The sequence below is a fragment of the Haliotis rufescens genome, unplaced genomic scaffold (assembly GCF_023055435.1).
Source record: "Haliotis rufescens isolate VD_foot unplaced genomic scaffold, xgHalRufe1.0.p SCAF_3, whole genome shotgun sequence".
In the NCBI taxonomy this organism is placed as follows: Eukaryota; Metazoa; Mollusca; class Gastropoda; order Lepetellida; family Haliotidae; genus Haliotis; species Haliotis rufescens.
Window position 1 is genome coordinate 32,135,041 of NW_025964001.1, and position 23,035 is coordinate 32,158,075.

At 42.5% G+C, this 23,035-nt stretch overlaps 1 protein-coding gene across 1 annotated transcript; it reads left to right on the forward strand.

Moving 5' to 3' along the window:
* Positions 1–1,180: 1,180 nt before the first annotated feature.
* LOC125384240 (solute carrier organic anion transporter family member 4C1-like) lies at positions 1,181–21,718 on the forward strand. Its single transcript, XM_048402868.1, has 14 exons — positions 1,181–1,264; positions 2,307–2,378; positions 3,027–3,070; positions 4,053–4,360; positions 7,256–7,471; positions 7,896–8,001; positions 8,361–8,479; positions 9,873–9,994; positions 13,287–13,425; positions 14,730–14,925; positions 15,556–15,703; positions 16,891–17,072; positions 18,967–19,031; positions 19,797–21,718. Exons 1-14 carry the CDS (start codon positions 1,247–1,249, stop codon positions 20,069–20,071), a joined length of 2,010 nt encoding a protein of 669 aa, XP_048258825.1. The 5' UTR covers positions 1,181–1,246; the 3' UTR covers positions 20,072–21,718.
* Positions 21,719–23,035: the final 1,317 nt, after the last annotated feature.

A 23,035-nucleotide genomic window follows, 5' to 3' on the forward strand; every position in this document is an offset into this window, starting at 1 on the left:
AACTATGTACTGTAATGTGGAATGCAAAGTGTCTGAAGCGTGCGACGTGTTTATTTGGTTTTATGAAGTGTTAATCTCGATTAAATCTCTCTTTTTTATGAATGAGAAAAAGATTCCAGCGTGATATTTCATGTTTCTAAAACGAGGTCAACCTTGTTTTGTTTGTTGTTTAACGCCGCACTCGGCAATATTACAGCTATATGACAGCAGTCTGTAAATATTCGATTCTTGACATCATGAGCATCGACCCATGAAACTGGGATACGATGCCGTGCATCAACCAAGTCTGAGAGCCTGACCACCCGATCGCGTAAGCTGTCTCTTATCACAAACATGGGTTACTGAAGACCAATTCTAACCCGGATTTTAAAGGGTGGGTCATCTTTGTACAACACATGTGTGACGTACGGATTTAGCACTCTCCACCTGTCTCGTCATCCCGTTGGTAAAAATGTGTGATACGTTGCATTACGACATGATAAGGTGCGATACTGCAAGTGTGATACTGTGTTGTACTTAGTGTGACGCTGTGTGCTAAGGTGTGACACGATATAGAAATAACTTCTTTGATAGGCATTTGCAAGTTGGAATACTAAGTAAGGATAAGAATTTATGGATGAACAACTTCTTTATTACGATTAAGAGCGACGTTTCGGTGTAGGTTCTAACATCGTTATAAAGCAAGTTTGTGTAGGTTCTAACACCGTTATCAAGCAAGTTTGCTTGATAACGGTGTTAGAACCTACACCGAAACGTCGCTCTTAATTGTAATAAAGAGGGGCGGTCGGGTAGCCTAGTGGTTAAAGCGTTCGCTCGTCACGCCGAACACCCGTGTTCGATTCCCGGACATGGGTACAATGTGTGAAGCCCATTTCTGGTGTCCTCCGCCGTGTTATTGCTGGAATATTGCTAAAAGCGGCGTAAAACCATACTCCCTCACTTGTTATAAAGAAGTTGTTTATCCATAAATTCTTATCCTTACGATATAGAAATACTTAATGCGGTCACACGATGTGCTATATGTGTGATACGGTAAGCAGGTGTAACAACAACGTTTGTGTTCTCAGCACGGGTCTGTGGACAACAAGAAAATGTCATCTACAGTTTATTTGTATAGAAGGGATAAGCTTCAACGGCATTCTCCCGTCTCTGAAACAACAACCTACATTTTACATAGCACGAGATGACTGATGATTAACAGCGGCCTCCGTGGACGCACACCCGTGCAGTAAAGCTCCCCTACGCAATGGAAAGCTCTAAGAAGGTACTTCTTTGTACAACTTTGCCTGGCGTTGCCTGGCATTATCATTTAAATGCTTAAGTGTATGTGTGACTTAATACCTTAGGGGTTCAGAGCAACATCTTCAGTTTTATAGCGAAAATGTCAAACCGGCGAGTGAGTTAGTGAGTGAGATGGGTTTACTGCCGCTTCACAAAACATTTCCGTTCCATGTATATATCTTGGTGTGACAGCAAAATGTGGTAGGCAACCCAAACTGACACAGGTCTAGTTGTATACCGCTTTGGTGAAACCGACGGTAATGGAGCTGAAAGACCATGTGTCCGGATAGGGGCAAACCTGAGAATCGAACACAGAACCAGAGGATCCTATACCCTAAACGGCAAATCTACGTGCACAGCTTAGAGCGGTGGAGTTTATAGCAAATTAGAACATAGATATATGACCAGTATATATCAAACCGTTACGGGACTATGGCATAGGTGTCGTTGTCACGTACAATCTTGGCATAAAATTCTCTTATTCCAAAATTCTATCTTAAGATTTTTGTGGTCTGCTGGTGAGTAGGGTTACGGCTAGCCCCGTTAAGGCCTTTGTAACCGCCCTTTCTCAGAAGAAATGCTCATTGATATTGCATGTATTCGTGGCCTTCCTTCTTTAGAGGCGGTCGGGTAGCCTAGAGGTTAAAGCGTTCGCTCGTCACACGGAAGACCCGGCTTTGATTCCCGACGTTGGTACATTGTGTGAAGCCCATTTCTGGTGTCCCGCGCCGTTATATTTATGTAATATTGCTAAAAGCGGCGTAAAACCATACTCTTTCACTCACTTCCGTCACCGTTTTTTTCTATTTGTTTTACCCGTATGACTGGCAAGAACCGGTTGGGAGCAAATGAAATCGTATCTAATATTGAGTATCAAATCTGTTTAATCGAGCTTAACGTGTGAAAATATTATATTTGAAAGCAATTAATGGTGTCATTTTCAAACGTAAATGCCTTTCATATTCTGAATTTGGAAAAGATCAAATAATCAATGTTTTGTGGTCATGCTATCCCTTCTTGACAAGGCCGAGGAAGCAGCTACAGACCGAACAGGGAACACCACCAACCGCCAGGAGGAACCTCAACAATCTAAACAGGTATTCTCTATATTACTATACAGTTAAAAACCAGAAATTTGCAGGTACCGCCCCAAGTGGAATCGTCCGATGTTTTAGAACTAACGAGTAACTGTTTCAGTGATATCTATGGAATCCTTGGGACACTATCGTGTTGCCGCCCTTCAAAAAACAAGCCAACAGTGACAAAATTAACCAAAGCGGGACACCGAGAAAACCCGACATTTAGGCCAGCTGTCACGATGTGAATAGTTTTTCCGGCTTCAAACAAAGGGCGGCAAGGTCAAAATATGTCGCATTGTCCAAAAATATATAAAAACGAGTAAAAAACCACTTTGTTATCTACGACAATTCGATATTTTGAATATGTCACATTGTCACCCTGAGGGTTTTATTTTGAAATGCGTCTCTGGTTAATTTTGTCATTGTGTGCTTGTTTCTGTAAGTGTGACAACTCAATAATATCCCTTCTAGGATTCCATAGATATACGTATTAGGGCTTATTAATAGTGTATTGGGTTTAGCTAGCGGGAAATGGTTGAATGTACATATGTTTGACCCGCCCCCGCCCCATCTCCCACCACATCTCCCTACCCATCTCCCTCTAAAAGAGACGTGAAGCACTGTTACTCACTCATTAGATTATTTCATGTTTTTTCATGTCTCAAGGAAGACGATTCTTGTCTGTATGGTTGGGGATCATTCAAGCCCAGGTGAGAATCTCTCCTACCTAGTGTGATGTCCACATTTCTCAACTGAAGCAAAACTGCAGTCTCTTCCAAGTAGAGTCAAAGTCTTATGATCTTGTAAACCCAAGCACGCTGTCATTATCTGCTTTTTCAACCAACTACAGTTGAAAGTTTTGAGCTTGTTGAGGACACAGTAAAGAGCCCTTGTCTCGTCGCTGCACCTAGTTCCGTTCTCCAAGGTATCGTCTAGAGGATAGAGAGGCCGTCCGCAGCCTGGTTCCCTGGGTATGCTGCGTTGGTGCTACGCTGAGCGCCGCGCAGCATACACAGGGAACCAGGCTGGTCTACCCGGAGAACGGAAGGCCGAGGGTTGGCACTGGTTCGAACCCCTAGCAAGGTCATACCAAAATACGTAAAACGCTGATACTTCTTGTTGCTCTTCCTATTTCGTAGGGTTAGCACTATAAAACCGACATTAGTTCGAACAAGTACAAGCGGCCACAAACACACATGCATGCACGTAGCTATATACGTACATAAATCTTGAACGCGACATTAAACCCCATGTCACATCACTTTCAAGGTATCCACGTTGTTCAGGCCACATTCGAAGGGGAATACCTTATGACGAACTTTCATCTTGCATTACTTCATAAAACACATGGGGATACGGGTAAAACATTTGTCTTGAGGATTTTTTATGCAGAGTTGCGTTTCTTAGCTAGTCCGAAATATTATATTTGGTTTGCTTGGACAGGCCTGTGCTCGTTGGTTTAACTAACGTCGTAAATGTGGACGTATTTTATATTTTTCTATATTAGTAACCAGGGGTTGTTTAGTAGTTGAAGCCTTAGGTCGTCACGCAAAGATTCGAGGTTTGATTCCCCGTATGATTAAACTCTGTGAAGTCCATTCTTGAGTCATGTCATGTCCCGATATTCTTGAATTCTAAAAGTGGCGTAAATCCACATGAAAGGTGTGTTTTCAGTGTATCGACATATTCCAGATGTCTGCAGCCGATGAATACCTTGCCGTGGTTCACAGCGTGGTCGGTGGTGTTCATATTGGCGTGGTCGTCGTGTTCACTAGGCCCCGGCATCCCGCACATAGAGAAGCAGTTTGGTCTGACCAGCAAGATGACCGCTGTGTTGACCAGCTGCCTGGACATCGGCGGAGTCAGTATAATGCTGTTCGTCAGCTTCATTGGCACCAGGTACAACATGGCTAAAGGGCTCGCTATCGGAGCATTCGTCAATGCTATCGGAGCCTTAGTCTTCTGTATCCCACACTTCTTCTATGAGGCACCTAAGTTTGGTAAGTGTCATCTGTAGCAAGATTTTACTTTTAGTATCCGTTTAGATACTTTTGCCTTAAACACTTCCAAAATATTTAATATGAGTGAGTGAGTTGGGTTTGACGCCGCTTTTAACAGTATTCCAGTTACATCACAGCGTGTCAGCTTAATGTGGGAGGAAAGCCCGAAGTGATGCAGGTCTCAGATGTTTACCACTTCGGTGAAACCCACGAGCACGGGTATGGTGCTGACAAACCTAGAAACATAATCGGGGCGAACCGGGATTCGAACCCACAATCATAGGTTTCTGGCAAAATAATGACAGATGGTCATTTATGGAGTTGATATAGCTTCTTCCCGTGTGTTATTCCCTAATTTATCATTTAACTCGTCAATCGAGACTGTTCGTTTCGTTTTCGTATTTTGTTACTTGACCAGGGTGTATTCTTTCGCTTCCAACAGCGGTCTCGTACATTTGAAGCATATTTTTGTTGAAGTTGATTTTGAATATATCATATCTAAAGGTATGATAAAGAATTTTCATGACCTTAAATACTTTTTGTTACTTTTGTTTATATTTTTTAAGATTTTGCAAACACGATACTCCGTTTTCACGTCGCAAATTTAAGGGGTGGTGAACCGTGCCTGTGTGTGAGGTAGAGAGAATTTTCAAGGTTTTACATTTTGTAATGAAATAATTTAATTTTCCGGTAGGAGTTACGCCACTCATGATAATATCTCCTTACCCCACACGGTGAGAAAAACATGATTCACTCGACACGTGAAATATCCTCTATTTGTTCGGCACGGGTTGTCCAATTGTCTATACCGTAATCAAAAATGTACGTCACCTTGGATCCGCTGGTCGTTTCGAATCCAACAGTATGACCCTTGGCCAGTGTTCGTGGGTTTCACCAAAGTGGTAAGCATCGATGTCCTACATCTCGGCCCTGTCTCCAACATCAACACACATGAAGACCTAACACACATAATGATAACACTGTTCAAAGTGGCATTAATCCCAACTCTTTTTGAAGGCGGGTTTCTGAACTGACGGGTTTTACCGTTTAACTTCATTTTCATTGATAAGTAACGTTTTACCCCAAATGGAAGGGTGTTTGAAACGTTCTGTCACCCACTTGTACTACGTGTGCACCATATTATATACTATCCAAAAAAAGAAACGCATAGGTGTTACTGATATGTCAAAACGAAAATAATACCTATTGTATTCTTATTATCGTCAAAATATGTATCAATATTGGTAAGAGCATCAATTGACACACTTCCGTTTGCAACAAATCGATTTTGCTTGAAAATGTTGACTTTGATGTGATTTTTTTAGAATGAGTAAGAAATGCATCGCCACAACGCAACAACTGGCATCTTGCACGTTGAAATTGGGCAGGAAAAGCATGCAGTGTTTGGCAATGAAAAGCAAGCTTGCTTTCGGAAATAGGCATTCGTTCAGAAGGTGTTTCCAAGCCAAATGAACATGCCACGTCTTTATGCTGCCACAAGGAACATCGCCATTGGAAGACTGCAGGCTGGAGAGTCCCAATCTTCTGTTGCCCGACGTCTGAATGTTAGCCAAAGCACAATATCACGGCTTGCAGCTCGCTACAACCAAACAGGCACAACAAATGACCGTCCCCGTACAGGAAGACCTAGAGTCACCACACCAGCCCAGGATCGCTACATCCGGGTACTCCATTTACGTGACCGTACTGCTACGGGTGCGAGCACTGCAGCCAGGGTACCAGGACTTAGAAGGATATCAGGCCAGACTGTACGGAACAGGCTGAGAGAACATGGACTGAGAGCCAGGAGACCCTACGTCGGGAACGTGCTACGTCGTCACCATCGTGCTCATCGTCTCCGTTGGTGTAAGAACGTGACTTCCTGGAACCTTCGCAACTGGCGACGCATTTGGTTTAGCGATGAGTCCAGATTCCTGTTGCAGAGACGTGGTGGTAGGAACCGGGTCTACAGACGTGTTCATGAACGTTTACCCCTAACTGCGTGCGTCAAGTGGACTGATTTGGTGGAGGGAGTTTGATGATGTGGGCGGCAATATCCTACACTGATCGTACCGATCTTGTCCACGTCCAGGGAAACCTGACGGCTGTACGCTACAGAGACACCATCCTGCTACCACACCTCCTGCCAACCATTGACGTCCAAAGTGAGATTTTCCAGCAGGACAACGCCCGGCCCCACACGGCACGTGTCACAATGACCTTCCTCGCTGCTAACAATGTCAACGTGTTCCCCTGGCAATAGAGCACATGTGGGATGAACTTGATCGCCGTCTCCGTCAGCGTCAACATCAACCCCAAACTCTCCAGGTACTAGCTGCATTTCTGCAGGAGGAGTGGCGGAGGATTCCCCAGGCCGTTATCCAGCGTCTCATCCAGTCCATGACAAGGCGTGTGAGAACTGTTATTCGTGCACGTGGTGGGCACAACAGATATTGATACTCCATTCACGTTTGAGGAATATTGTGAATGCCTTACCTCAAGTTTTTAATTGACATAGTTGTATGGACGTTGATCTCTCCTAAACGGATGTAAGATTTCATGTACTCAAGTTCATTTCCTACCAAGTTATTCATGTTTGAATATACAACATTTTCTCAGCAAATACGGGTTATGCGTTTCATTTTTTGAATAGTATATTTCATTCGGGATTAATGCAAACTAGCTCAACGTTATCCATCCGAAATATATGTTTTATATCAAATCCTTTTGACCTTGTGAAGATTAAATCCCGATAATATTCGGATCGTTCGACTCAGATATGTGATAATTTTGAAAAGTAGATTATATTATAGTGACAACTATGATGACATCATGGCTCCAGACATTCTACTTCATTTACCATTTATCGATTTTAATTTCTTTTAAATATTCTAGAAAACGTTGAAAATGCCTCCAATGCTGATATTTGTCCACTGAGCGCTATCAGTACAGCCGTCAACGACAGCTCGCCAACCAGCGTCCTCTACACTACATACGCCTTCATGGTCGTGGGCGATTTACTGAGGGGGTTTGGAACAACGGTCATCTTCACGCTGGGAACCGCCTATATCGACGAGAATGGCAAATATCCTTTGTCAACGCTCTTTATAAGTATGTATATTGAGGGAAAAGGACTAATATACGTTGACAGATTACCTGATGACATTTCTTTTACGAGAAGACAAAACAAAAATGTCCAATTTATTTTAGTCTGAAAACCAGTCACTGAGGCAGACTGAAAGCAGTTCTGGTGAATTGTCTTATTTGCTCTTGATTTTAATGTTCGCAAAAAATAAAGAGTGTATCGCTAGATACATTCTAAGTGAACAGAATAAACTTAACTATTATGACACACCTTTCTGTGGATATTGTACAACTGCTTTGTTGAAATCTACTTTAGAAGTTTCTCTCTTATGTCATCACTTAAAACTCCTGGATTAATGCTAACAGAAGCGTAACGTGAACCCTACAACCTGACATACTCACGCATTACTATTCTGATACTGACCCGACTTTGACCCGACTTTATATTCAGCTGTGACGTACGCAGCCTCGGAGATTGGTGGCTCAGCCAACGCCGTCCTAAGCGGCTACATCATGGACAACGTCTACGTGGACTTCGACAAGGTGGACCAATCTCAGTAAGAAAACTTCTCAGTAACACAGGGTTCTCGTCGAATACATTCGACTCTTTGAGGGGAAGGCGGGTAAACTTTGGTATATCAAGAGATTCGAAAGAAATGATGTTTGCACCAGATTCTACTCAGTTCGTGCGACACATGAAATCTAAAATATGTGGAGTGAGAAGTTTATTACAGTATCAAGTTTTCCGACATCCTGATCATCAAACTCATTTTAGTTACAGAAGAAGAACTTAAATTAACTCAGATACATTTCGTCATTAATTGTGATTCATAACTTTTGTCTTTTAAACGTGATTTTAGGGTTTGTGTTAAAAAATCTCAAATTTAATTGTCGTCACAATAATTTTACGTTTCAGAATTCCAGACCCTAAAGACCCGAACTGGATTGGTGCTTGGTGGCTGAATTTCACGTACGCGACCGGGCTCTTTCTTTTGACAGTCGTACCCTTATATGGTTACCCTAAAAGATTGCCAGGTGAGCATATTTGCAGAAATATAGCTATAGATTTACTCGCAACGAAATGTTTATATGTAACGATAGGCCAGGAAATAACACAAGAGGGAATACTATTACGACGCGGTTTTAAATATACTAGTATACCCCCAACTTTTAAATGTGATTGCGAGTTCATTTTCAAGGTAGAGATTTTCAAATGGTACACTGTGTGTTGACACATCATCTGCCTGTAGAATGGTAGCAACCTTAACTGCCCAACCAAGTGGGCGCGAAGGGTGACCTAAGGGGTCTCTATTCATGTTTGATGACACAAAGTTACTGCTATTAAACTGGCATGTCATATTGGGCTAATGCCACCGTGCTGAACATGAATCAAACCGTAATCAGTCGACTCTTTAGTAAACAGACATTGACTGATGTGAGGGACTTGCAAAGATAAGTGCCAGAGAGGACAGGGTCTTATAGGCCGGGCAAAACGTCTGACAACTTCAACTTGCACTGTACTTCGCCATTACTGGCAAACCCACAACAGAGTGTCCCTTAGCACCATCGGGCGTCAGCTGAATGCAGCAGGATCAATGGCCAGAGCGACCAATAAGATGTCCACTCCTCTCACCCTAACACTTGCGGGTCCGTTTTGACTGGTGTAAGGCTCGATCACACTGGAACTTGAGGTCATGGAGGATTCATTGGCTGACGAAAATCGGTTTTTCTTGCACCCCGATGATGGGGGGCAAAGCGAACATCTTATCATCTGCGCAACATCCAGGAAAACAGTGACATGTGGTGGCGGCTGAGTGACAGTATGGGGATGTTGCTCCTTTGATTGTAAACTTGATTTGGTCACAGTTCGAGGGGCATTACATGGAGACAGGTACCAAGATAACATATTGGACGGTTCTGTTGTGCCTCATTTTGATAACCATGCATTTGGCACGTCCTGTCTTCATGGACGAAATGCCCGACCCTACCGAGCACAACGCCATTGAGACTCTGCCTTGGCCTTCTCGAAGCCCAGACCTGAATCCAATCCAAGCGTCTATGGGACCAGTTAGAACGTAGGGTTAGAGACACCAGATATTGATTTACATTGTTGATCATTTAACTATGACATGAGTACAACGTTACTAAGACGCGTTCGTGTTGGTCTTTCCATCTCATTCCTGACAGTAACCATACTTATACTGCCTTCATTTATCCCAAATTAGAATCCTTGTAGTCGCTGGCGAATTGCAAATGCTCATTTTCCTATTATTCATACAATTAACACCTTATTTGACATTAAGTAACAGTTTTGATTGCTTTTGTTTCGCTTTCTAGCTTCTCCTTACCCATCTCTTATCTGATTATCAAGAAATCTTGGTGGTGGGAAACTTTTGACGAGGATTTATATTATAATACAATATATCAGGTAACCAGGGCAACTCAGGCCCCGAGAATGACAAAGAGGACAAGGTAGTGGTAAGCGGAAATACACTCCGTGAAATGATCAAGAACTTGCTTCGAGATTTCGCAAATGCAGCCCGGCGACTCGTAAGTACTGCCATTATTTAAATTTATTAGATTTTCGAAAAGGTACGTTTATATCAGGCAGGCAGTCAAGCTACTGCATGCAGTCAGCCCTGAAGATTTAAGCGGATCGTCCTGTGGATATTAGCGTATCATCTGAAATACTTAATGTCCGGTGTAACAACATGATGTCCAATTTTATTTGCTAAAGAAATAAAATAAAATAAAATTTTGGGGTTTGGGGCATTTGATGAAGAGTGCTAGAAATTATATATAGCTACACACTGCTTGGAGCATGAAAGAAGCTATGAATCGTATATGTACGACTTGTCTCTGTGAGGCAGAGAAACAATTTTTGATTTTTATAATTAAGTGTTTGGATTAATTTGTTTACACAAACCTGATGTTAAGAGACGACTGATGTTGTTTCGCGTCCCTGTCAGCAATAATCCAGATATATAACGGCGGCCTGTGAATAATCGAGTCTTGAAAAGACAAACCATTGATTGATATGATGAGCAACTTATCGTCGACACGTCTGGCGCGTCGGGCACGATGACACGCAGTCAACAAAGTCACAGAACCTCACCACCCTATTCAATTTATTCGCCCTTACAACAATCAGTGCCAGTGGCTTATTCTAACCCAGGTCTCCAAGAAGTCATGCTTCTCTTACTTGAGCGACTAACGGGGTTCGGGTGGTCAGGCTCGCTGACATGATTGATGCATGTCATCGAATCCCAATTGCGAGACGTAACACCACATTCATCACAGAAGGTTGCACCTGGTAGGCAACAGAACCTTGGTGTTTTGTTTTCCAGATTCTGAATACCATTTTTAGATTTACGGGATCATTTCATGTTTTGTCCTACGGACAATGGTTATTAATAGGGATAGGTATTGGACGTCTATAGTGCATTACACTATTTTGCAATGCACAATGTCGTATTGCGATACGTATCACGATATATTGTATAATTCTAAATTTGTAACGCAGAAACAACCTGATACATTAAGGTATGAGTGAGTGAGTGAGTGAGTATGGTTTTACGCCGCTTTGAGCAATATTCCAGCAATATCACGGCGGGGGACACCAGAAATGGGTTTCACAGATTGTGCCCATGTCGGGAATCGAACCCGGGTCTTCGGCGTGACGAGCGAACGCTTTAACCACTAGGCTACCCGACCGCCCCCATTAAGGTATGAACTAAAGTTCATAAATGGAAAATAAACAAGATACTGGTACAACATAATGTTTACTCCTTCAATAAATACGGTGCCATCTTGGAGCCCCGGATGCTCGCTTCTGCTCAGCAAAGGCATTTGGCAAGTATATAACATTAAACACATGATAGAAATCCCAATTTGAAATCACTCGATATATCAAGCATGGAAAATGATATTGTTATGCGTATCGTGGAAAGAATGAACCTCAATTTACCCCACACCCTTAGTTATTACTGCACCTAGAAATGATATTAAAGTAGTAATTCAATTTGCATATATAATTAACCTGAAAAAAGTAAAGTGTCCCCCTGAAAGAGTTAATCACTGCCACGCGACCGCGAATGTAATTGTTAAAATCACTTTGGTAGTCAAAAACATTTAAAAGCAGCTTCCTTGTGATGCGCAAAGCACGTTCATGCAACAAGCCACTCGCAATAGGTGGCGAATAATAGGTATGATTAATACAGGAATGTCGAGAAAGACCCCCCAAGGTCTGAACGGCCTGGTGTGGGTGAGCACGTGAAGATCACGACCTGCTCCGCTTGGTTCGGCTATAACCCTTTTCCCTAAGCACCTGTTTGGTCTGTTTGTTTGTTGTTTAACGCCGCACTCAGCAATATTCCAGCTATATAACGGCGTTCTGTAAACATTCGAGTCTGGACAAGACAATCCAGTGATTGACATCGTGAGCATCGACCTACGCAATTTGGAAACGATGTCATGCATCAACCATGTCAGCGACCCGATCCCGTTAGTCGCCTCTTACGAGAAGCAGAGTCGCCTTTACGGTAAACATGGGCTGCTGAAGACCTATCCTAACCCGGATCTTCACGGGTACAAAGCACCTGCAAGAATGAGATTTGGATGCCCCAGAGAAAATTGTCACCACTGACATTGGTAAAGCGACTCCAGTCGGCAGGTTTAAGTCTAAAAATGGTGATTAAGGGTCCTTTGCTGTCATATTATCATCTTGGAAGAGCAGGAGCGTTTTCGGGTCTGGCGGCAAAGAGACACGACTTTGGAAGCGGATCAGTCACGATCTGGGGTTGCCTGTCCCATGACTGCAAGTTGGACATGGTCACTGTGCAAGGGAATGTAACGGGTGAGAGATACAGGTGTCAAATCCTGGCTCCGATCGTTCTACCACATTTTGATAACCACTTTCTGGCTACCAGAGGACCACTACGTGGACGATAACGCGAGACCACACAGTTCTCGACAGGTAACGCCTTCACGACAATCCCTTTGCCCAGATCTCAACTCGCTGAAACACATTTGGGACGCAAGGAACATAGGCTGGACCCAACCAGTGCCAATCTACAGGAACTGGCGCAAGCATTGCACCGAGAATGACAACAGCCTATACAGGAACGCATCAGACACCTCACTCGGGGCATGAGGAGGACGGTTGTGATGGTCATCCGGGCACGTGGCGGCGAAACATGCCATTGACCATCTGGTCACTGGAAGTCATGCTGGTCATTTTTAGCAACAACCAGCCACAACTGTCTCTAGGGCACCCTACAGCTCCGTACTTGAGTGACGTACTAAATTTATCAACACGCACATTGAAATGTCCACCAACATTTTGAATACCACTTTCTAATATGTCATGATTGTTGTCCGTATGTATCGGCAATTAATTACTCTTTGGTTTCTTTGTCATAGGGTACGGTCAAGCACATAAGTCTTCAAACCTCATGGTCAAAATATCATAGGGCGCTTAACATGTCTACTAGGTGCACATATCTTATTGTCGTTTGTTGATGAAACCACGGCCATTGTCAGACGTAGGCCGTCTGAAAAGAGGCACGTGCATCCCTTCCCCAAACATAGATTAGATTCGGCGGTGTTCGTTAGCTCAGATATTCCCTACGCATTTTCGGTTGATCCGTACCAGGATGCACGTGGGTTCGAAACTCAATGATATGTCAGCACAATACCCTTCTGTGCGGGTTTATCAAAATCTATAAACGAATACGACCTGGCACTTTTGGACACTGCCTATTATATGTTGACCCGCCGAGAAACTACTGAAATACTGATCAAAGCACGGTGAAATCCATCTCCCGCTCTTACACTTTTTTAGCTTTTCAACCTTGAATTCGTCCTTCTCAGCGTAGCCTCGGCTGTCTCCACGTGTGCTGCTATAGGAATCGGGGTCTTCTCATACAAGTTTCTCACTATGCAGTACGATGTCAACTTCCAAGTCGCCGGGTACATATCAGGTAGGTTTTAAGATTACTAGTAATCAGTCCACACAGTTGAACATGCATAGTTCGTGCAGTCCATATCAACAGCAGGGGTAGAAGGTTTTCACGTGGGCCATTGGGTTGTGTTACTTTTCTGAACCACAGGAATTGATATTGACTTATTTTGACTGCCAGAACATCTCACATTTAACCGAGTGATGACGAATGAAACAGACATGCATGCTCACTGTATGAGCGGGCTATTCTCTTATCAAACGGAGGAAGCCCTGACACGTGTGTCAACGCGCATGTTGACGGGGAATTACATGTAGCTCTTGGGGGAATAAAGGACAAAATCGACATCACTGTCCCGGAACGCTTTATGCACAACCTGTAAACAATAAACAACAATTGCACAATGAGCGGAATACCTGCTCTGAGAACACAAACACAGCAATGAGCGGACCTTCCAGCTCAGGCGTACAAGAGGTGAGCGGAGCTCCAACTCACCTCAGGGCGTTTCCTACGAGCGGCATATCCTGCTCGAGGTAGTCCCTATGCCAAGGCTCGGAATACCAAGCCTGACTAACACCGTGGTAACTGTGTAATGGTAGCACATATATAGTACTGAACAATGGAACTACAATGACGTTGCTCTGGACATAGGACTTCCGGGGGTGACGTACCGACACAACTCAGGGGATGAACAATTAAGGCAATAAATGTCATACTATAAATAACAGTAATTAACGGGAAGTGATAAAGTAGCCCAGTTTGGCTGTCAGTCAATATACAATGAAATGTTGGTAAGGTTTAACAACGGTGATTAGCGCCTAAAACGTAATGACAATTAAGTTATGGAGACATGGCTACAGGGTAATTTGCCTTTGGAGTCAAATGTACTTCAGACAATGGTAGTCGTAAATAAGTCGCTATGACACGTGCATGACAGAATTATAGTGGACATTGAGTGTGTGATTGTGTGATTGATTGTGTTTGTTTGTTGTTTAACGCCGCACTCAGCAATGTTCCAGGCATACGACGGCGGTCTGTAAATAATCGAGTCTGGACCAGACAATCCAATGATTGACATCATGAGCATCGGTCCACGCAATTGGGATACGATGACATGCATCAACCAAGTCAGGGAGTCTGACCACCCTATCCCGTCAGTCGCCTTTTACGACAAGCATATTCGCCTTTTACGACAAGCATGGATTGACCTATTCTACCCCGGATCTTCACGGATCTTGATTGATTGTGGTGCCAGGGAGCTAGGTCTATACTTCAGTTATAGTCATTGGTGATTTATGATTGTTATCATTCCATGAACACGAAAGGTACCAAGTCAGCTTTATCAGGGTTGGGCTACATTGCTGGCAGTGCTGTAATCCGGAGATTCAACTTACACGCTCTGGGTATTGAACGTCTGAGCTTTGGCCTGTCCTTGGCCTCCGCCATCATGAGCATAGGGCTGCTGGCCAGATGTCCTAATGTCCAGCTTGCAGGAGTGGAAGTCCCCTACCTGGGAGAGAAGTAGGTCTGGTCAAGAGTAGGTCAAGTACAATAAGATGGGTCCCGTTTTTCACAGAATTGTCTTAGAGCAGTACGACTGTCGGAAAGCAAAGGGGCAATGCAATTATCAATGCGGAGTTATGCCACTTGATCGTGCCACGACCTGCTTAACGTGGGTTTGAATCCTAGATTCGACCCGATCATGAACCATTGTCTTTAAACAACATACTATCCCAATATGTTTTGGGTGTTTTAATGCATGGTATCGGATGCGGTGGAAAAACAAGTCCTTTCGAGCAGTCAATACGTTACTCTTGGCGACTTTCATGAAACCGACTGTCTCTGTTGAGTAAGTAAGAAGAGTTTAAGCCCAACTTTTAACAATAGTCCAACAATATCATTGCAATGGGATTTACACACTGTACCAACGTGGGGCCGCGAACACGGCGTAAAGATGGAACGCTTTCATAAATAGGCTTCCCCACCGTCCCCTTATCTCTTTGATTAGTACCGGAATACATAACAACAAAATTATTATTTGATGTAAAATTACCAACAATAAAGTTTTTTTTATTAATACGTATGTTTAGCATTTGTCTTTGCTTGAGAAATATGGCCTTCGTGAGATTAAGGCTCAATGTTTATTTCTAGCGCAACAAACGGTCTTTTGGCGGAGTGCCAACGTTCTTGCCAATGTCAAGGCCACCCCTTCAATCCAGTTTGTGGAGCAGACGACATTGTGTACTACTCTCCGTGTCATGCTGGTTGTACAGATATGATGGTCAATGGGTCGGACCGGGTAATGGAACATATTATGTGCATAAGTGGTGTCCAGGTGGCGCTGCATTAAACCGTGCAGAGTTACGTCCTTTAGTTGTACCAGATCCCGTTGATTACGAGATGGTCACCGGCATTTTGAGATGCGTATTAAGCGTTCTTGTTGTACGATTGCTTCTCTCTCTTTCTCAAAGAGTTGGGTAGTATAAATAGTTTAAAGACGAATCGGCTGAAGCTAATCCTGAGTAAATATCAGTAATTGTTTGAAGCATTCCTACAATACACGATCTTGTATTCCAAAATGGCATATACTATATATACTCAAAGGCAGGTTATTGTGATGGTACGTACAAAAATATGTTTTTTTTCTTCCGTGGATGGAATGGTTTCACACGGAAAGACAACATCTGAAGGTGCGGCAACAAGCAACAGTCCATATGAAGAGCACTCCTGACATTCAAATGAAACGAGGGGGGTTCAGGGACACATTCACGCAGTTAGTTACTAGTGTAACAACCCTGTGGAATGAGGCAGACCTGGCCTAATTGGGGCCACTAGCGGTTGAATAAGGGCCTGGGGAAAGGCTGCATTTCTGAGAAGTGACAGGCCGTAGTTCCTGCAACGTTTTAGGGGGGTGTTTTGGAACACGTCGTAAACGTCGTTCTGTGTAATCCCAGACATGTCAGATTGGTTCTGAATCGTTCTGTTGCAAAAACGGTAAAATCTCCGCTGACAAAAACTCTCCCGGGTATCCAATCAATCACAATCATTTCAGTCCTTGTCGGGGAGTGGGAACACTACGGGGACGGCATCTGACGTTGTTGTTCTGTTGATGATGTCGCAACTTGTGTCATATGTTCTTGTGGACGTTGACGTGACGTCGGTACGATGTCCCTGGTTCAAGCATTCTCATGGTTCGCGATCCGTCATTTTCACTTAGGACTGGCATGGGGAAATGCTTTTAAAACGATCAAAGTGGTGTTTTCGAAGAATTTTACTTGCGAGGATTTACCTAAATTTTTAGCAGTGACGTTTTATATTGAAAACTTGTTCCAAATGAAAGACAGTTTTTTTAAAGAGCGAGCTCTTAAAGGTACTGATAGTAATTTAAAATTAAACATCAAACAATTAAGAATGTTTTCATATTGCTGGTCTTTTCAAATGATTATGGGAAGCAAAAAGATAGATGTTCTGATATTGATACTTCAGTCATTCACCAACTGCAGCTGCATTCAACATCAAGCTGAGTCCAGCTCTGACCTTGACCCTACAGCCAGATCCGGGCAGTGTGAAACTGGCTGCTATGGCGTCTACATATCAACGCCGTTTACCTTCCTCATGACGCTCTTTATGGTTATCAGCATCTCGAACGAGTCGATAGCCACCCTAAGGTAACAGGCTCAATACTCCACAATATGCGACTAGTGCAACACAAACAACGCTTAGGCCACAACACACATGTGACTTTTTCGGCATCCTTTTAATATTTTGAGTCGTCAGGAAAAGGTGACCAATTAATTGTACAAGATTCGAAGAAAAACCAGATGGTTCTTTTTTTCCATTTCCAGTTAATATTCAATTAGAGCGGTGGCGGGAATTATCAAACGCTATAATTTCATTTCAAACAATAATTAATATATACAAACCTTTCAATGTGAATCATATTACCGCGTGAAGACGAGTAATTGCGATTCAGCAAACATGTTGCAGATAGATATTAGACATCGTCAGCTCTTTATATTTTGTACTCATGTCGGCTCTGCCGAACTCCAGAGACGGGCTATTCCAAACACTCGTGTCGGGCTATTCCGAGCAACAATTGGTGAGCTCTTGGGTAACTTATTAACCATGAAAACACACGTAATTCTACTCGGGTGTAATATCACAATATGCAATATCAGTTCAATATGTTCAAATACAGGTAGTATTTCATCACTAAATGCACAAGAACATTTCATAGATTTCTGTACAAAATAAAACAAAAGTTGAACGTTAACATTCACTTTTCATAAATTTAGCAAAAGTGTGAGGAAGTGGTGCCTGTTGTTTGTATATTGTGTTTTTCTGCCGGAAGAAGAATTGTCTCTTTCAAGGCATGCACATAGAAATAGCCGTCCTGATCAGCGATTTGAGGAAAACATACGGAAATTAAATTATGTTTGTTTTTAGCCGCTTGTTTTGTAATACCCGACACCGCTCTACCTTAGTTTCAGACTGGCGACTTCCATACCAGACTACGCTTTGAGTTTTCGATTGAAAATTTAAAAACTGCACAAAATAACATTCTGGAATGCCTCATAGATGGCTGAGATTGTATGGCAGTGCTTCCCACGTACTGTGCAAAGTCTCTTCCGTTCAGATGTTTTTCCCACTGAAGCGAGAATAGACGATGATTTTGACGGATTCTGTCGTAGAGCCCGTAACTGTCGTTCGGAATACCCGGTATTAACCTTTTCGAGGTTGCATGATTAGGAAACACATTCCGAATGTCACTTTCCGGATCTGGTAAGACACGCTCTGAATGATCTGATGAATGGTCGTTCTGACGTGACCGTAATGGGATGTCCTTAGATCTTTGTTTGCCGGTAGCGAGAACTGACATCTGATTTGAATGAGATTTTAACCTGGTTATCTGGAATGATACGCCCACAGTGCGATGTCTACTTACATATGGACATGTTTGGAACAAATCGCTATGTAAAACCTGTTTGAACAGCTTAGAAGAATGGATATAATGAACTACTTCTGAGCAAACTTGATTCTAATTTAGATGAGACTAATGATGATAGTCTATCCCTTTTGGTCCACTTCATTGCCATCTTCTTAGACAGCATCCATATTGATTTTAATGTTATGATCCAAATTGGTAGGAGATCACGATATTTTGGTCCATATTTGAATAACTGACGAAGGTTGTTATTGTCGACAATCGAATACTCACCTGTGATTATATGACGGACAGGTTGGAAGCAGTACAGTGAGTTCTTTATTATGAGGACCACAACGTTTCGGAGTATATGCTTACTTCTTCATCAGGTGAATGAAGGAGTAAGCATATACTCCGAAACGTTGTGTTCCTTATAATACAGAAGTTGACATGCATAAATTATCTTCCTTATGATGAATTGAAGTCTTTTTTCCATTTCATATAAACACATAGGGTTGTCTGTTCGGTAAATTAGGCCGGTACAGTGGTCCTCGTCATACCTTGTATTATTATGTAAATATTAGAATGTATTATATATGTGTGTAGCCTTAAGCTGATGTCTGTGTTTGTTACTTCAGATGTGTGGATCAGGATCTGCGTCCGTTTGCCCTCGGGGTGCAGTGGGTGATCATGCGTCTTCTTGGTATGTTCTCTTAATCAGCCTCCTGGCTACGTGACGTTATCAGTGGCACAAAGAATCCTTTTGAATCACCAAGTAAAACCAGCTGGATGAACACATGCTGTGTATCTACGAATTAAAGTGTTGTGTGAATATGTAAGGAATATGTTTCGTTGAAAGGGTAAAAATATACTGGTCGTGAAAGTGGTTTTTTTTCAGAAACGTACGTTAAAATGCAACAACGACATATGAAATATTTATATTGAAAATTATGCAGGGAATATTTACTGTGAATCATGAAGTTAATGCGAGCATTAAGTGACACATTCCTGCACGGGTTAATTGTCAAATCTGGTTGACTACAGATGTATATACTTGAAAAAGCCGCTGAAGGAATATAAAACCGATGTAACCTATTCTCCACGTGTCACAATGACATGAATCACATAAGAAAGCACTCAGCAAACAATGTTATTTAGGGGTAGATGGTGTCGAAGCACCTACCCTAACCCTATCTAGGCTAAAGATGAGACCTTACTCTTTTTGTCTCTGGACCAAGGCTTTCACAGCCAAGGTCAACTGACACGGATTAAGTAATAAATACATGTATATGCCTCGGTAATAAATAGATGCACAGCAATTCAGGTTAGCTGACAGTACAATGGTGATGAGGATTGTAAATGGGGATAAGCATCTCATATTAAATGAAATTGAGTAATTAACCTTTGGAATTAGTTGTCCTTTCATACAAACTGCAACTGATTCTGATTTCTGCCATTTTTTCAACAGGTAACATTCCTTCTCCTGTGTTCATCGGTGCCATCTTGGACGCTATCTGCCTGGTGTGGAGTGACCCGGTGCCAGGGGTGGGAACTCGGTATTGCCAGGTGTATGACAAGGAGAAGCTAGCTTACGGATTTTGTTTCACATGGCTGTCCGCGAACCTCTTGAGCGCATTTTTGTTCTTAATGGCGTCCTTCGTCAATGTACGACGGAACAAAACAAAGGAAATGAGCGCAGAAAGGGAGACTGGCCCACAAAAAGATGAAGACACGAGACTATGAGACGGATTTTGTCATCATCATAATATATATGGAAAATACTTATCATCCTTATGTGAATTGTTTTACAAAATTAAGACTTCGAACATGTGAAGGGTTTTGAAGATGTGGAACGTTGTTTGAATACTAGCATACACATCTGTGATTGGTATTTACTTAAGGATAGACCAGAAGCAGTTGTAGTTTCCAAAATAAATTTATTCCAAAATGCTATATGAAAGGCTATGTCTATTTTGTCCCTTTGCAACCTCTATAGTCTCTATTTCATAAACGTTTCAGATCAATGTTTCAAATTTTCATCTACATCCGGAATCGGCTGTAACGTAAACTTATGTGATGTACAAGGAAGTATGTGGCGTACACTGGGGTAGTTTCTCTTTACAATGTTTCTGTACAGCAAAAGTAAAACTTTGTACTTAGTAGTGCTTATATCATTCTTAACATAGGCGAAGATTTCGCTCTTGTCTTTGTCCTGCATTGCACATGTCTTTGTTTTATTTCCATACGTTCCTTTTTCCGCCATTGTATTGCTGTGGTCCAGTCTAAGGAATGGGTTAGAATCCCCCACGTGGTAACGAACTCCTTGTTCTTCTAAGACCGATACTGCTTCACTGTTGCTAAACTAACGTAGAACTCTTGCTCTTTATTAAAGTTTTCTTTATGCCATTGTTGTTTGGCATGACAAGTCAAAGGATTACTTCCCTTCTCCTATTGGTCTACCTGGAAGTGTGTAGTTTTATTACTAAAAGCGGTTAACAAGAAAATAATTAGAGACTCTTCTCAAAATCATAATTCCACATGACCGTGCTTGATCGATTGACTCTTGAGGGAAAAGCCGAACAATTATCATTTTATCACACAGTCTGCTCCGGACATCCAGCATGTTCAACAATTAATGGTTTGGGTAAAACCTAATTTCCCCGAATCTTCTAGAACCCATGTATTTGTTTATAAATAACCATCCCAGGCGTGTATGTCCAGTTAGACTTGGCGAAATCTCACTCCGCTAGTTCTTGCTGCAATATGTCTGCAAAGGAGTTGTCCTGTTTTACAGGGATCTATTGTGTACAGACATCGTGCATTAACACCAGGCTTTGTACATAAACTCCAGACAGGTAAACTATTGAACATGAACGTGAGACATCGTACATGATCAACAGACATCGTACGTGAACGTCAGACATCGTACATGGACGTCAGACATCGTACATCGACGTAAGACATCGTACACGAACGTCAGACACCATACATGGACCATACAACGACAGACATCGGGTATGAACATCAGACGTGTATGAACGTCAGACATCGTACATCAGATGTGTATGAACGTCAGACGTCGTGTGTGAAGGTCAGACATCTTGCATCAGACATCGAATATGGACGTCAGACATCGTACATCAGACGTGTATGAACGTCAGACGTCGTGTGTGAACGTCAGACATCGTACAGGACATGAGACATCGTACATGAACACATGAACACCATGTTCTCAGATGAATGCTAAAGTGTTTACGTTCGAAACTTCTAAACTGAGAAAGTGAGCCTGCTTACCCAAACCATTTCAGTTTGACAAGCATGGGTTACTGCATCTTCCCAAGGCAAGAGAGTTAACTGACTTTAAAAGTCCAGTTTCCACCCTTGCCGAACTAGGCTGGAATTACTGTGCTCGAACGTAGCGCCACCAGTGGCTATTACCAGCTATGTCCCTTCTAAGCCTCTCCTACGGACCAATCAGATTCCACCTCTCGAATCACTTGCGTTTTCTTCAAACAAAATGGTGGCGCCCAGTTAGGACTATCTGATCGATAATCAAGATCTATATTGTGATAAAACGGGTCTTACATCGCGAAATGCATCAAATCACGCGAGCACCTTGATTAAAAACAGGAACAGATTTGGAAAATATCTGCTGACAACGAGTTGGCGGTGCACATGCTTTGCAAATCCTGCAATCGACCAAATCTGCACGACGGTTTACGAACCGGATTTCGATTTCGGTGCGCGATTTTTATTGGACTATGCATAGACTCGTTAGTCCAGCCAAAATGTAACTCCATAATACCAGCTTAGTTCGGCAAGGGTGGAAACTGGACTTTTATAGTCAGTTAACTCACTTGCTTTGGGGAGATGGGGTTACTGGGGACCACGTCTTCCCCGAAATCCCTACGAGGCCTCTAAATAAGAGAACCCAAATACGGCAGACTTGTCTCCACGATTTACAACAGCTGGCATCATATACATGTTAATGATGAACATAATTAAATGTACAATACATGAAATTAAATCACCAACGTAAGCTGTAATGTGTCAGGAAAATAACTATTGCAGTGGAATATTCTATACAAAGTTATCTCCTGCTTTATTTAGTTTCGAATATTTTGCTCTTGACAATAAAGTATTGGACTGATTTAAGAATTTCCATGTTGGTTGATTCATTGAATGAAGCGTTTCCATGTAACTGTTTGTACTATTGGACCCATGGCCACATATACGAAAAATATATGTCTGTCTGTCGTATAACTGTTTCCATGTTATAACGATGGGTGTAAAATACACATTACTTCTGATACATGCATGCCCACAGACACAGTCTGGTCTGGCCGCAACATGTCGATTAAATTTATCAGCGATTAACATGCTGCAACCGAGCCTGAGGCGAGAGTAAAGGATGTCACAAAATCTGGTACCAAAGTTCATTCAGATATTCAGGCATAACACCGATATTCCTTTTATAAAAAGTCATTGATTTGAAACCTTTCCGGCTATCATTTGGAGATTTGAAATTGGTTTCATTATCATTTCGTTCGTGACTGTTGGCATTAACAAGAACATGGATGTGGTTCTGACACACCAAGGATCACGATCAGGGCGATCCCTACCCACTCTCCTACCCAGAGTTCCATGCGGCCGACAGCCAGGCAGCATAGTACCTCTGCCTCAGTCCAGCGCAATGTGACGATTTGT